Genomic DNA, 17,593 nt, shown 5'->3' on the forward strand with positions numbered 1-17,593 from the left:
ACACATACACATAACTGTATTGAATTGTGACAAGGCCAGCTCCCCTGCAGGCAAAACAAGAACACTGCAAGACGAAAAAGAAACCACATCTGAGAAATAAATTATTGCTACATGATGACTATTGATTGTGTCATTACTGGAAGTTCCATGACTCAGCTGCAATGAGAGTAGGTTTGTGGTTCTATACAGCAGCTTGAAAGCGACTCATTACCTATTAATGAGCATGAGTGAATGAACTGACCCCAACAGGCCACCGTTGGCTTTTTTTTGCAAACCTTGACAGGTGGACGTGACTCACCTCAGCAGACAAAGCATGCAGATGTATGTCATCTACAACAAGTATGAGTCATCCTGAAGACTAAAGATAGAGGAGGATGCCATCTGGTGTCTGAATTTCATCTATTAGTTTGTATAATTATCATGGAGGACAGAAATACAGCACTGACCTTCACTAATGTTGACACACAGAGAACTTTGAGGAGCAGTGTTTCTTCTAAGATGACAGCTTGGTTAATGCTTGTCAGATATTGTCAGAAACAGCTGTCACTACAAAACAGCAATACCTTAAAATACTCTGAGTTAATTCTTAATTTAGCTGTGAAAACTTACCCAACAACTTGATCTGGATCAAGGTGTTTGAGTATGAATATGGTGGATAGAGATCTTTTAATCTGTCTATTAATCTTAAAAGGTGAAAACTAAAACCCCTCAAAACACCTTGACCAAAAAGCTGTTAAAGTAGATTTTAAAGGGTTCATGACCTTCCCCTCAATTTAACCACTAATTTGAAATATTTCACTTATTCAATAATTATCAGTTGAAGATGCTGTTAATGGGTTCTCAACATAGACTGTATATATATAAATATATATATATAATATATATAATATATATATAATATAATAATATATATAATATATAATATGGATGTAGTTACTGTGATGTCACCCATCACCATCTTGGCAGTGCGTGATGCTGCCTAACTCCCAGCCAATCAAAAATGGGCAAAGAGACGGGCTGAAACAAGCCACCTAGCGGCTGGCGGACCTGTCACTCAAAGCAGCCCTGTCCTTCATTATGCATAACTTTACGGCTTAATAAAATTTAAACGAGTGAATTCACCCCCATACAGTTGTCATGAAAGGGGAAATTAGCTATAGACCAAAACTGCTCTTTGTACCAGGCTGTAGGCATGTTTCTGCTGTAAAGTTGGGCATTTTAACATGGGGGTCTATGGGGAATGACTCACTTTTGGAGCCAGCCTCAAGTGGCCATTCCGCATTGGCTTCATTTCTCAAAAGGCCACAATTAATTCTCTTAAAAATACCTAAATAGCAAATTAAGTAGATTTTAAGGGGTACATGACTTCTTCCTCTTCCTCTTAATTTACACAGTAATTTAAAATATAATCTCTTAATTATCAGTGTGAAGTGTTATTAAGGGATCCAATGATGGATATAAAATACCCTGCCAACACTTATATTAAATATTAGATATTCAAAGTGATTCTTATGTAGTATTCATATATTTAATGGATACTTAATGGATAAATTAATGGACTGTAATATATTAAAGAGGTTTTAATGGCTTTTCTGGGTGGATTAAGGAGTTTTTAAGGGGTACAAACGTCTGTCAGTTTAAAAAATAACATTACAAGTACCTCTTAACTTTAACCATAAAGGATTTTTTTCAATTAAAGTGCAAATTCAGGTGCTCACACCAAATTTGGGGTTAATCAATTAAATAATCAATTAATGGATTATTACATATCAAGGTTTTTTTTAATGAATTATGTACATAAAATTTAACAGATGGTACGAAAGCTATCCTTGAATTACCACCTTCATTGAAAAGGCTCTTTTAAGGGATAAATTAAGAGATTACTTCCATGTTTTTGCTTCTGTTTTTACCTCTTAAACCAAACAAATAACCCAATGAAAACACTACCCATTATATACTGCACTAATGCTACTACTAATTACTAACTACTAACTAAGTAGCTAATATTCATATAATTTCACAAAACAAAATTACAAAGTGCTTCAAAAGAATTTGACTAAAAGGTCAAATCACTTTTCAATGCTTTTGTTGTTTTTTTCTTTTGCTTGTTGTTTTGTTTGCTTTGTTTCTTCTGATTTGTTTTGTTATTTTACCTCTCAAAGACATGCAACACTGTCAAATGCCCCTATTATTATATTTTACTCATTATTTATTATACTTTCATCTCTAAAGTATAATTTTGCTTCTGAATAGCTTAATTTACTTTCAATATCCCTTCCTCCTTTTCTCTCTTTTCTTTTTCTTTTCTATTCTGACTTAAGACATCAATTTGCAAAATTATGAGATTTTGAGACTGAAATGTTTTATTTATCACAAGCATAATTAGTACAGTGAAATGTGGAACTTGTGCAGGCAAATGTATTATGAAACGATGCATTAAACAGATCTTAAAATGGTTTAATGTGTAACTGGAGAATGAGCTTGACTAGACTATAATAAATCAGATGGGAGGATGTTTGCAGACTTTATTGTGAATGAAGAGAGCAGCTCTTGTGAACACAGCCCTGTTCTTCACATGTGGATAACCAGGTTATCCAGATTGAAATGTTGTTGATTTGACATGAGTCTTTTTTGGTTCTTCGTTGTCACAGCAACAAGTCCTTTAACCCAAACCTGCTAAAATGCAGTTTATTGACAGTTAGCTGGATCATAACCGTAAACCCCAAACATGAATTCACTTTCAGATACAAGCTAACATTATCAGATACTAGCTTTCTCCTATTTATAATGAAAGACAGTTGATATAATTATGACTGTAGGTATTGTAGGAACATGCAGGTTTTTGACAAATCATATTTTATTTTTTTTGTTATGAAGAGTTACCTATACTCATACATGATAAAATATACAACAAAATAAAAGCTTGTGCAAAAAGTTATAAATTGAAATGTAGTTTGGGATACACTGAGCAGCAGACATAAATTCAACTAAAAGACTCTGACTGTTTAAAGACCAGTGGAGCCAGAAAATATGACATTTGATTTGACATATGCAACAATAAAACCTATTAAGTCATTAGCTGCAGAACTCACTTGCTGAAACATGTAGAAGCAGTAATAGCTACTATTTGGGATGTTTTAATAAGGATACATCATCACAACAGACATGTGTTTATCATTATATAGTCACTTGTGTGTTCAATGAGGAGATGAGACTTATGTCTTAAGAATCTATTGCTCCAGATCATTTTAACCTGATAACAGCATGTTAGCCTGAATTAGTCAAGCCACATTTGAAGAACGGGGCCCAGTAGCTGCTAAATGCCTTGCAGCTGGGTTTTTGTTGTGTGTGTGTGTGTATGTGTGTGTGTGTGTGTGGTGGTAATAGTGGGCGGGGTGATATCCCTCTGGGCCCTTGGGTGCAACGCTAATGCTGCATCGCCCAAAGTCCTGATTGGTCAGTTTGTCAATTGTGTTGGCTCCCCATCTTATTGGACATGTGTGATTTATCTGTGATTGGAAATCACGTGGACTTGACCGAAAAGGTGGTGTGTATGTGTGTGTGTGTGTGTGTGTGTGTGTGTGTGTGGCTGGGGGGTGGTTAGGGTTACCAGAGGTAGGAGGGTCAGGGGCCTTCTGCATATTGTGCAAGAGGAGAGCAGGAAGAAGGCAGAACACATTCTTTCTCCTGGAGGATTACACACACTGTGCACGGATGTCCAGCATGCAGTTCACTCATTTCATCTGATATATTTCTGGGCCGGAGCTGTTTCTGCAGGAGGCTGCATGTGGAAACCTCCCACCATGGCAGAAGGTATGAGGAGAGTTCCTTTGAAGATGCTCTGAAAGAAGGAAGAGGGGGGTTCGGTGGCCGACAGACAAAAAGGAGGGTTGGCTTTTCTTCCTCTTGTATTGTCTTGTTCTGAATCTTCTTCTTTCCTTCCTGAGGGGCTGGGTGGTTGTCTATTCAGAAAAATCTCTCCAGAAGTGCTGCCATGACTTGGTGTCTGGGGGAAAGCATGCTTTTGTTGATGTGGAGGTAGAGAATGGGGGTGTAAGAGGGAGCAGGAGGGCAGCACTTTATCTAAAGCTGAGAGTAAGCAGCAGAGAGCGACAGGATGGGCTCTGCTTCCAACCAGAGTTTCACAGGTAGAGCAAAAACCTTTTGTTTATTGATAAATCCAACTTTTAATGGAGTAAGAGATGAAGGATGTTGTTTAGCATCACCTCTATAAAGATCTGGCTGTTTATTGGTTTTAATATTGACAGAGGGAACATACATTGTATTTTGAAGGCTTGTTGGTATGTTTGAACATGTAAATGCGTTTATTTTTTAAAGAATATATCCTTCTAAATCTATAAATTGATAAAACAGAGCTGAATCATTTTAAGCAAAAATTGGATAATTTGATGTTTTTTAGTCTTTCATGTTAGTAAATTGAATATATTCAAATCATATTTGGACTGTTTTGACAAAACACATTTCAATCTGGGCTCAGGGAAAATGTTCTGACTTTTTATAATCTAAACTGATCAATGAATCTAGAAAATAATCTGCTGATGAATCACCACTGACAATAATTGTTACCTGCAGCACTATCATTATATCATTAGGCAAATTATGAATGTGTTTTTTTACAGGCTAATATCAGATTTAAAAAAAAAAAAAAAAAAAGAACAGTATTGGATTACAGCCCCTGCTATTGCTTTATGTGTGTACCGTCTGTTGTAAAGGAGGCTGTGTGCAGAGCGAGGAGGAGGGAGCGGCTCTGTCCCGGGGCAGTGGCGTCTGCAAGTGGTTCAACGTGCGGATGGGCTTTGGCTTCCTGTCCATGAGTAGCAGGGACGGAGCACCACTGGAGCAGCCGCTAGATGTGTTCGTCCACCAGGTGAGACTCTGCTGCTGCTCTTCACATCACTTGTAGTGAATTAGTAACATTCTTGTGCAGTCTTTGGGCAAAGTATTTGGATATTTACACAGTTTGTTGTGTTGTTGTAACCCAGCACATAAATCGGATGCAGTTGCTGTCAAACTTTACTTTTTACACCCTGAATGGGTGAACCCTATCAATATCCTCTAATATGTAAAAAAAATGACAATTCTTACACTTTAAACTCCCATAAATACCCAAAAAGAAGGTATGTCATTGTCCAAATACTTACACAATTTCTCAAGCATGGGTAATTATTGACATGCCTTGAATGTAAATGATGATGCATTATTTGGTTATTATGGTGAATTGTTTTAGTTTTATAGAGTGAACAGTATTGCTCCTTGGTGTGACTTCAACAATGCACTAAAACACACTCTCCATATCTCACAACGCTTGGACAAACTAGTAAGTAATGAATCTTACATTGCTATCACCTTACAGTCTCATTAGAGGTACAAAAAGAACAAAAAGTACACAGCCTACCAGCAATATGTTCAGGAATTACAAACAAATTTAAAAGCTCTTCAGGTTATCCCACTGTTTCAGCTTAACACACAGTCTTGTGTAATCAACTGAATCCTCACAATTCAGTGAATTCTCATTCTTTTTCTTATTCATGGCTGGAAAGCTTGGCTTTTATTTGGATTCCCTGTTAAAGCAACAAAGCAGATATACACAAGAAAAAAAAAGGACAACATCTGACTTGTGAATTTTTATTTTACATTTTTGAATGCTGAACATTAACAGTTACATGTTATGTCTGCATGCAATGTAAAACAGCTGTCCAAATTTAGAAAAAAATATCACTGTGACTAGAAAAATCTCATCAAAAGTAAAAATCTGTCACATATTCAACTTGTAAAAAAAACCCTGAACTAACATTATTTGAAGAAAGTGAAAGCTGCTCCAGCTTGTCAATGAAAGTCCTGTTGGAATGTAACACACCTGATGGGTTTTTGTGTAAAATTACCTACAGATTAACACATTTTAAAGTCAACCATGCCCGAGCCAGCACCGCCACTCTCCCACTCACTTTACCTCACAGACATATATCTGCTGTGGAACTTATATGGTGTGTGAGGGGGGGTTTAGGGCTCAAACATTTCTATTTAAAAGGGGTTAGAGGCTAAAACAGAGATAACAAGGCCCATTCCTCTCCCCATCCAGCCCTGCTTCCTGTTATAAAGTCATTAAAGCATCAGGGAGCCCACCCACTCCTGAATTTCAGTCCCACCTCCCATGTGGAGCCTTTTGGCAGGGACCACTTCTCAGGTTACCTGCCCCTGTGTTGCTGTAAATCATCTGATGAAATGAAAGAGAGGGAATGAGGGCTCTTTACATGCTTGTTCTGGGCCTCAGTGAAACATGGGTGTCAATGCGGTATGCAGAGGTGTGATCAAATGGCAGATTGTGGTCTATTGTTATAATGACCAATCAAATATTGAATGAAATTAATCTGAGAGCCAAAAAAGGGCATCAAACCAATATTCCTTTGGGAGGTGGTTATTAGTCTTAAGTGTTGTCTGTATTTTACATGTACTTAGAATCAGTGATATAGGGACTGTCACACATAGCTGATTTGAAGTGCAGAAGGATTGAGGGTTCTGGTAGCAAATAATACTATATGCAGAGACATTGTCTTAGTTTTAAGGTTCACTGATGTTTTTCCTTACTGATTTCCAGCTTCTTACTCTCAAATTAAAAATGTATGATAGCCAAACGACTGTATAACCATTGAAAGTTCATTAGATGGAGGTAATAAAATGCTAATGGCATCTATATACTAGCCATAAGGTTTGTTAGCATCAAGATCATGCAGTTGTTTGACAGTCAATGAAGGGCTTTTGGCAAATATTTATACTGTATTAAGTATGGTTTAATTAGAGTTAAGCCAAAGTAACCATTGAAAAAGAAGGTCTTTAGTTTTGCTCATATAGTAAAAATGCTAATGTTTGACATGATTCCTTAGATGGTACCTAAAATGTCAATAAATGCATGATGACTGGAAGCAGAGGGAAACAGCTAGCCTGGCTCTGTACAAAGTTAAAATCCAAAATCATGATGACTTAGAAAGCTCCATGTTAGTGCTGATGGTCTTGGATTGTATTCTGCAAAGGTATCTGCGGTTATCTTAAAAACCAAATTAATTAAGAACATTATTAGACCTTTCTAAGATCTTTGAACTATGTGGAGTTGAACCTCTGGCCAAATTAAACAGGAAATAGAAACAAAAGAGGATTTAGGAGAGAGGATGTTAGCAGTTAGATAGTATACATATTATCTATAGAGGAAGGAATATAAATGTATTCCTAACAGTAATGTTGTTTGTGACATTACTGCTGGATGAAGTGGGGAGTTTCAGGGGATGACAGGTTGATGAATCTGTTGACAGTGTGAGCAGGAATGCCGAGGTTGTTAGATTGTCAGGAATTGGATTCCTATCCCATAATGATCACCAAGCTGTCTGGGTTCAGCCAGGCGGCATGCACGAGCCACAAGCCAACCAGCGATAAGCCTTCCACAGTCAGCTGTGGCTTCATACGCATTAAAGCCACTGGGCTGGAGGAAATACAGGATATAAGAATGCTTTTGTAATAATAAATTACGTTTTGTTACTCTCAGCTATGGAACACTGTAGTGGCTAAAGCTGTGTTCAGGCCAGGGAAGCTTTTACATTTTCTCCTCTAAAACACCATCTGTGTTTCCTGGAAGAACCCTACAGCATGATGCATTTAATGATTATTGTTAGTTTGGAATAAACAGAAACTTGGATAGTTAGCATGAGCAGGATTTAAAGTGTCACCTACAAAATCTCAAATGTCATTAAAAGACAATCCCTAGATAGAACCACATTTACACCGTGTATTAGTGAAAAAATAGGGTATAAATGACCCATGTGAAAATACACAGCCCTCTCATTTGGCGCAGATGAAGTGTTAATGCAGAGGGCTCCAGCAAAATAATGCAGGATCATCAAAAAAGTTGGACCAGGCTCAACTTTTGCCACCAATATGACAACATGTATGCAGCATAGATATACAATGCATGCACAGAAACACTGCAGGTTGTATACAATATAACGAAAGTGAATTACGACACAACAGAAGTTTCCATGGGATACTAAAACTATGTATTGTCACATTTGTGAAGATCTTATATGTGTACTGGTGTTTTGGTTATTTGCTTCTGTTTTTTTAGCTGCAGTGCATTGAGTTATACTGCCCAGAAACTAGTGATTTCTGTAAATTTCAAAGACCACAGTTGTTAACATTACACCACTAAAGATCTCTCAACTAAGAACAAACCATTATCCTCAAAATAGTCTTTGCAGAAATTTTATCTTTGTGTTTTATGTAGTTGAAAATAAAAAAAGCATATAGCAAGGAAATATGGAGTATATTTATGTGAGCTCAAACATATAGCGACATAACAAGAAAGCAGTAGACCATACTGAGACAAAGGACCCGTTGTTTACAATAAAATGTACTTTCAGTACATAAATATTATTTACAGTGATTGCTACCTTTGGTTCTGCTTTGTTTGGAAAAATGTTGAAATGAATGTGTTCCTTAGCTGCTTTTTGGTGCATGTTTACCTTGTGGTTCTGTAGTTCATCCTTCTTTTCATTTATCACTACAATTTGAAAGTTAATTTGTGAAAAATCTGTTAATTTTCTTGGTACATTTCTCTTGCCACCTATCCTGGTAGCTATCCCAGGAATGCACTCCTCCCCCTGTGTCATTTCCCAGCATCTTCCAGAGTAGTGGTCATCTTGAGACTTGACCAGATGGACTCATTTTAGGGAGTCTGTGGCTGCATGTTGGTGGTGGTGCTGAGGAAGCAGAGGGGGAGGGGGTTGGGGTTAGGAATGCTTTGGAGGCTTGGTTGGAGACACAAGAGGGGAGGAGGGGTATGCGAAAGCATTGATGTTTCAAAACGGCTGTCAACAGGATTGGAGCTTTATGAGGGAGCTGAGGTTTCCCTGACAGAATGGCTCCATGTTTCTATTAATGCGACATTTATGCAGTTTGTCTCAAGTGTGCGATCTGTTTTCAAGTAAGCTGCACCTTTGTCATGTATCAACCAAAAATAGAATAGGCTGATTTAAATCTTGGACATCTAGCAACTTTTGACCCCAAACTACTGTATTTATCTTGTCAGTAACTACCATAATAACAGACTTAACATGCCAATAAACAATGACAGAGCTAACAAGCAGCAATAAGTTCAGCTGTATATTCACATAAATTACGGGTGAATGTTGGCAGAACATGTGTCCAAGCCTGTGTGTATGCCTTGCAAAGTTCACTTGATCTTTGCTCATGTGATCTGGCAAAGCTCAATATAGACAACCTCAAAATTTTATAGGCCGAACAATAGATAATTCATAGTCATGTCTTTCATTCAGACGTCACTGTAAAGGCCTCAGTATGCTTCAAACAAACTTCATCATGGGCTGTTTGTCTGACTGTGTCAAGAGGCAAAAGTGTTTAAGCCCAAATGGCCACACTTGAAGGTATGACCAAAAGCCTGCTTTCACAGAGAGTGACGAGATGAGATGAATCGTACAAACGGGGGTAATAGTGCACACCTTAAAGACATTCATGTTGTTGCACTCGGTTGTACACATGAAAAAAAGAGTAATTGTGTGATGAATGACAAAAGAGAGTTTAAGAGAGAGGTTCAAATCCTGCTTACTGTCTCAGTTCCACACACCTGGCCAATAACAGGTGTGAAGTGGGTGTGAATAGGTATAAAAATGGTCTGTTTTTGTCTGTTTAAGTCTACTGACATCTCAAAGAGGGACTTCGAACCCCTTTTGCAGTTCTTTATTGCATATGTAAAAAAAAGTAGTACAAAGCCTTTTGTGTCTTCAGAGGGAGCTGTGTGAAATCTGATAAATTGCCTCAAGTGATGTCACCTGAGTCAGCATTGGTTGGGGCTCAAGACTATGAGTTTGAAAATGAAAACAATCTTGAGATGTGGAGTTAGAAAGAAGTGAGGTTAGCAGACCTCTGTATCCCACTCCTCATCTCTGCTAGAGGCTAGCAGCTCCAGGTCACATTAGCTGCTACTAGCATAACACATGTACTAGGTTTTGACAAGGAAGACGAATGCATGGAATACAAAAGCTGCATCAATTTTTTCTCTTTTCTTAAAAAAAGTCCATTGTGAGTCAGACAATGTTACAGGAATGTAATGCTAAATTAGTGGAGCACTCTTAACTTGAACGCATGATTTGACACTGGCTGGGCTGTCACTGGTCTTTCATTTTCAGTCTGGAAAAACATGGTGGTTGTTATGGAAAAATTGAGCAATCTCAGTTTTTTTTATGTGATGCATGACGTTTTTAGGGTTTTTGATATAAGCTCCAGGAAACTTGTGTCTACAACAAACCATCCATGAGGAAGCTTTTCACCAGTAAAAGCTATCTCCATGTCTACTGACAACAGCCTTTTAAGGTGCTGATTTGTCAGTTCTTTTTACACAGTTTGTTTATTATACCACTACCCTGGCATTTTGTGGCAGCAGCTTAAACCCCATGACCCTCACTCTTTCTCACTAACAGAGCAAACTGCACATGGAGGGCTTCCGCAGCCTCAGAGAGGGTGAGGACGTTGAGTTCACCTTTAAAAAATCATCTAAAGGACTGGAGTCTGTTCGGGTCACTGGACCTAATGGAGCACCATGTCTGGGCAGCGAAAGAAGACCCAAGGGTGGCCAGAAACGACGCTCCAAGGGGGACAGGTAAGTCTAGTTGGAGGACATCCACATTTTCATTGAGAATCTAAAGAAATATAATTTTGGGAAACACTCTTATCTTCTTCTTATGTCCTCTGAGTTGGAAAACATAAACTGAGACAAGTAATTAATATTAATCCCCTTTATCATAGCAAAATAATCAAAAACAAAAAATCTGAAAAAATCTCTGTGTGCAAGAATCTTTCAGAAATGAGTGTTTGTATCTTGAAACAAGAACAAATAAGTTGATTGCTACTAGAGTCAGAGAAATCTAACTTGACTTCAGAAAACACTTCATCAGAAACAAGTTCAAATATTTTTGTGCAACGGCTGATTTTTTTAAAACATTTTTTTACTTGTTGACTCAAATCACAGACAAAATGTCATGTAGGAGGGAGATGTTTGCAGTGTTCCTACCTGCACTGTATGAATGATGTCTTTTTTATCTTCTTGAGGTTGAAAGTTATGTTTAGAGCTTACTAAAATGTGGGCTCTTTGTGGAGCAGCAGGCTGAGCTGGATCAATAGCTTGTTTGATCTCTTCAGGCTTCGCATTTAAAGCTTCACTTCTCCAACCCCCCACACTCTATTTGTCTTCTGTTCTGGCCCCAGTGTAGCTTCACCAAAGTGTATCACTTTATCACAAATCAAAAATCCGAGAGCTATAAATTAACTTGTAAATGAATACTACTGGAGGAATTTATTTGTAATCGCAAATTGTTTGTCCTTGAAACTTGTTTAGCGGATTTTAGGCAATTAAGATCCAGAGAGGCTATTAATGTGATAGCATCTTTTAGATTTGACCATATTAATCATGGCTAACAGTGATAAAATGAACTCCACATCTTCCTCTCTTTAAATACCTGCTAGATTTGATTGCACTCAGATGTTCTTACTTTCTTCATCTTACTGGTTCAACATGAAAGTTGCAAAGGAGTTTAATTTGTAGATTGTTGGTCATTAAGATCGGACAAGGTTATTAATGTGATAGCATCTTATTAAGTTCTACTTCATTAATCATGTTGGGCAATGATAAAAATAATACCACAGCTTCCTGTCCTGAAATACAAGGTTTGATTGCATTCACATGTTCCCCCTTTTCTCTCACTGGCTCCCAAACATAAATGTTGTATTCAGAAGAGGAAAGGATCCTATCCATTTAATTGATAACAGATGTAGGTGCCTGAGAGAGGTCAGAGGTCACCACTGCCATAGCAACAATGGGGTGTGGTGTGCAAATGAGGTGGAGGGGAGGGCGGGAGGAGGGGCGGTGAGCGAGCGGGGGTCAGGGTTCGGAGGTCACTGTAGTATTGAAACAAAGGAGCTCCCTCTCATACCCTCGTGGCCACGCTGATCAATACTGAGCCCTGATGGGGGGCAGGGAGGAAGGAGGGAGAGAGGAAGGAAGTGGTGGTTAGCGGTGAGATGATCCAGGGCTCGATCTGGGTTTCATCATTCTGTATCTCACAGGCGTAATTTTGCTGTTATAATGCATAATACTGGTGATATTTTGTAGTTTTCTTATTGCCAAAAAATCTCATGAAAAGACCAAAACCGATAATTATTTGAGCCTACTCACTTGTCTGATATATCTTATATCTGTGCCATTGTTGTTCAGAAACACAAACACTGTAGTTTATTTTCCTATGCCAGAAATACTCACTAGCGCACCAAATGTGTATTAATCTGCTATTGACAATAGTCCTCCAAAATGCACCATTTCCTCCTGTTTGAGTAACATTTGCTAAAAAGATTTTTTATAAAATGAAACTATATATTTGTGAGCTGTTTTTAAAGATTTACATTTCATTAGAAAGCAATGAGCTTGGGGCTGAGCGACAAAGAGAGGACAGGATAGTTGGAAAATATTAACCCTTACATACTGTTCATACTCTGACTTTTCACAGTATCTTCTAATAAATAAGTCTTTATACCAAATCTCTGAACCACAAATCTATTTTTTGTTCATAAACACCTCATCAGATTAATCCTTAATGAAACTATATCATGATCCTATGTTACCTAAAACAGGAGAACATAAAATAATTACAATTAATTTTACAGAATATGAAGAATACATTTTTGAATACATACGGGTTAAATTTAACTCAGAATGCATGTGCAAAGATGCATAACAGTTGAAATATTTCCACTTTTGTTTTCTGGGTCAATTTAGGAAAAGTCGTAAAATTTCAGGTGAAAACAAAGATGTTTTTACTGCTTTGAAATACAAAAATTGACCAAATTTGACTTAAAAAATATTTAGGGTTAAAAAATGCATGGTTGGTTTTGGTCTGTTCATGGTTGGTTTTGGTCTGTTCATGGTTGGTTTTGGTCTGTTCATGGTTGGTTTTGGTCTGTTCATGGGATTTGTTATCGGCCAGTTATTTTCCTCAACAGTCTGTGAATTCACACCAGTTCTGTTCATGTACAGCTGACCAAAGCTTGCTATAATGTGTCAGATTAAATGTGCTTTTCCTACCTCGCAGGCAGCCATTAGTTACCATTTATTTACGCAGAGTATTAAAGCAATATGAAGATACATGAATCTTGCTTGAGTTAAGTAATTCATCAGATTATCAGAACTTGACTCAAAATGGATTTTTGAGGCCGACACCCAGATATATATCGGCCGATGTTCATTATTTAGTACCAGGCAGGACGTTTTACAGCTGAAAATGTATTAAGATATGATAAGATAAGACTTTATTGATCCCCTAAGGGGGGAAATTTATGGCGTCACAGCAGCAAAGATAGACATATTTTTTGTGGACAAACAATGTAACAGCGACACTGTTTTTAAATGACTTCAAACATATCTTTGGCATTTCTGTACTGCAGTTTTGCCAAATAAAGTTTCCTTTAATGACTTGATGAGGGGCACAGGTCTTAAACACTGTCACATGTGAGCTCTTCCATGAAAAAAAAAAAATTTAAACCATAAACACAAATAATCAAACTTTTGGGTCTTTTCTCAGTCAGCTTTTACAGACTGATACCAGCAAATATGACATTACGGCATCAGAATGAATTGGTGTTACTGCTGAATGAAAAATAAGAGCTTGATGTTACTTGTTAGGATTTCAAAGGGTTTTTTAAGATTGAGAGGTGGGAGAATTTTCTTGACCCAGGGATGAACAATGTAATCTTGTGTCGAAACATAATCATAATACTTTTGAGCAAGAAAAAAGTATTTATATGCTTTGACAGGGAGTGTTGACTTTTACTGCTCCTGATACTGTTTATTTACTTGCTCAGCTTCAGGTGGACCGTAAGGGGAAAAACCAGGGCAGATAGAAAACTAGATTGTCCATATTGTAAAAAAATCAATGTATTTTTTTTCCCTGCCTGTTTAAGTGGCTCGAGCCTCTTTGTGTCACGCTGCAGTGCCTGCCTTGTTTTTCCTGCCCTAATGAATTCACCAACAGGATTTCACTTTGCAACTGATCATTAGCGTTCTCAACATAGATTTATTGACAACAATACCCAGTTTACCTGCAAGATCAACAAACAGTAGCTGGAATGTGAATGTTTTAACCATAGCAGCTTGAGTAACATCTGTCAGTGTGGAGATTTATACTTAACGCTTTGACCTGGATGATAATTCAAAGTTATCATCTATTGACTTTCAGTGGAATGCTATTGTGACAATATGATCATATTACAAATTTCTGTTGTTGAAATGACCTAAAATTGGCATGCTGAAATTAGAAGCTAATAAAAAGAGAAGATATAGTACATTTTTATTTTACACATTACATGATCACAAGAAAAGCACAAGTGTAATTAATCACATTGATGATGAGAAGCCATGCCAGTGAGCCAGCATGCACAATACCAGGACGCTGCAACTAGCTCATCTCAAGTAATGCAGCCATTGTTAATGTTATTAATTACACCTGCGCTTTTCCTGCGATGACATGTCAAAATGTCTGCTGAGAAAAAGGTCTATATGTAACAAAGTTCATTTAATTTACCGTCAGTTTTTTTTTAGAAAACTGCTTTTAATGTGTGATTAATGTTTTTTTAGTTACCGAGGGTCTTCTCAACTTATTGTGTTGATTTGAATATCTTGAGGAGCGCTCCATAAATAACATTTATTATAATTGTTATCATCAATTTGAAAATTTTATGTTTGATTTTGCATACATTTTTCATACTGTGTTATCAATCATTTAGGACAAATATTTTAATTAATTATTACCTAGCTGCAAGTAAAATACAATACCAAATGAGTTCACATTTTTCATTGGAAGAAAGTGAAAGTTCCTACTCAAGTTCTTCATCATAAACCAAGAATTAATAGTAGGAAGGCACATGCAAAAACCGATTGTGTCTGAATAAGTGATGCAGAGTAAATCTGTTATATGTAGCCCATATACTAACACTCTTTGTAACAAGACCAAAATGCACCTTTTTAGCTTGACTGGCAGGACAACAAAGCATGTCTTAAGAAGGTGGTCGTCAGAGTTTCCCTTATACAACATCCCTTGAGAGACAGAGATCAATTTGATCAATCCCCTCACAGCTGCCCACCACTGGGACTGCAGTTAATGTAGACACATGCTGACAGATATGTTAACAAGGGACTAAGGACTCCGAAACCAAATCTGGGAGTGTGTCGCCCTCTAGTGGTAGAATTCAACCACGTCACTTCAGATGCACTGCAGTTGGGTTATGCATAGATTTGTAAAGTGTGTGTTTTCCTTCTTCTTTTACCTAAAACTATTAAATCCAATTTTGTTCAATACCACTGCACCACTGAAGTCATTTCCTCTCCTGTCATGATTTTAGATGCTACAACTGCGGAGGACCCGGCCATCATGCCAAAGAATGCCAGTTGCCCCCTCAGCCCAAAAAGTGCCATTTTTGCCAGAGCGTGTCCCACATGGTGGCCAACTGTCCGGTCAAAGCACAGCAGCAGCAGCAGCAGCAGCAGCTTACGTCTCCTGGCTCTCAGGGAACAGCAACCTCACCGAGGCATGAGGAAGAGGAGCAAAGCCATGCAACCCTTTCTGAAAACTTAGAGTGAACGATTCAGGGAAACTGTGAGGTTTTTCACTGGAACACTGCTTATAGACAGAGCGACCTCAGATTTTATTTATTGAGTGGCGAATCATCACTGTGATATTTATGTGATGTGTTGTTCAATAGCACGCTGACAGACATATCCACTTTGAATAATTTTTTCTTTGTGTGTTGTTTTTCTGCCTTAGATAAGTGTCTTATCTTTGGAATGAAACAATCAGAGACATATAGAACATTCCCCCTGACTTAAATTCAGCCGTGTAGTAGCCACAGATATCAAGTCCAATGTGTGCCTCTGTTAGCTGAGCCTCTCTACAAAATGCAATAAGTATAGCTGGTTTACTCTCGAAAACATTGCACACATACAGGGTGTCTTCTGGCCTAAAGCATCAGGGCAGGTTTGACTGATAGATGGGTTTGCAGATATTGGACTGTAGTGACAAAAAACAATGTAAGCTAGTCACTGTTGTCTATGAAGCCTGCATGATGGGTGCAGTATAGGGTTTAGTCACACCCATGGATGAATCTGGTTCTCCAACTGGTTCTTCCAGTAATTATATTCAATTGCACAACAGATACAACTGACAATGGGAAACTGACAGCAAATATAATGAGTGAATGACAAAAATAACCCATTGGATAATTCCTATGTATAAATTGTTCCAATATTTGTCCTGAAGGAAAATGGATAACAAACATTTTTTGCTGTATCAGAATTTCTCACATTATGACAACCATCTCTGCCTTGACAAAATAATTTAGGAGCAAAGTTACTGAAGGGAAGTGTAACCTTAAGGAATTGTTGGTTTTTCTGATATGTAACATTAGCCAAAGTAGCCCAGAAGATTTAAGTTTTAAGATGTAGCCTTAACATGTAACTAGGTCACCTAGCTCTATCCAAATAGCTTTAGTTACTCCTGCTCGCTAGCAAGATTTGCATGTTAGCTAGCTAGGCTTCAGGGTTATTTGATTTTTCAGACATATAATTATATTTGACTAAAATTAATTCCTTACAATATAAGTAACACACAAAGAATATTTCTTCTAAAGCCTACAGATGGAGACAGCTAGCGCACCTCAAACACCGAAGTCATTATGAATAAAGCTCCAGGGAAACTTTCTTGACACAAAAAGTGTGTAAAACAAAAAGTATTAATGCTGACAATTGTAACAAAACAAAATGGCTACAGTCTAAAAAATAGTCAAGAATATAATTATTGGCTTCTAAAAACCCATATCAGTCAAACCCTTGTTTGTGGGTTCAAATCCCTTTCTAAGACCTGGCAAGATTACACCCTGTTGAATCTTTTTGAGGAAAATGATGAGGTTAAATGATTATCAAACATAGCAAACATCTCTTTTTTATTATTACATTTTACACGATTGAGGTAAGCAATCCAACATGTGAATGTAAAAAGAACAAAAAATCGTATCCTGGGCTGCCAAATACTTTACTGAAAGTACTTGTGTCTGCTACAATGGGATATCATTTTCAGGTGTGATAGTGAAAAGTGACCATCACAAGCTTAACATAAGTGCCATAACCTCCACTTTCCAAAGGGGTTGAGGGGAGCTGCTTTCAAATGCCATTTTCCACTAAAAACATCCAACTAACAACATTATCTCACCACTCCTGTAACAGGGAAAATATTTTTTTCCATTAGTGGTGAAGCTCTTACATATATCTGAATTTCCAAGTTGCCATTTCATTATAATATAACTTATATGCAAGACCAGTGTTGATTGTATGGCAGGCTTTGTCTGCAAAACAGTATTAATCAAGGGGGAATGTTTTTACACATAATATCAGGGATTTCCTCAAAAAATATTTGCTCACATGTTGTACTTGAAAGCTGTAGATGGAGCCAGTAGGAAGGTGTTGTGATGAAGG

General features: G+C 37.6%; 1 protein-coding gene across 1 annotated transcript; it reads left to right on the forward strand.

Moving 5' to 3' along the window:
• Positions 1-4,117: 4,117 nt before the first annotated feature.
• LOC122969987 (protein lin-28 homolog A-like) lies at positions 4,118-16,082 on the forward strand. Its single transcript, XM_044336061.1, has 4 exons — positions 4,118-4,148; positions 4,734-4,888; positions 10,503-10,681; positions 15,469-16,082. Exons 1-4 carry the CDS (start codon positions 4,118-4,120, stop codon positions 15,704-15,706), a joined length of 603 nt encoding a protein of 200 aa, XP_044191996.1. The 3' UTR covers positions 15,707-16,082.
• The last annotated feature ends 1,511 nt before the right edge of the window (positions 16,083-17,593 follow it).

The sequence above is a fragment of the Thunnus albacares genome, chromosome 19 (genome assembly GCF_914725855.1).
Source record: "Thunnus albacares chromosome 19, fThuAlb1.1, whole genome shotgun sequence".
Classification (NCBI taxonomy): Eukaryota; Metazoa; Chordata; class Actinopteri; order Scombriformes; family Scombridae; genus Thunnus; species Thunnus albacares.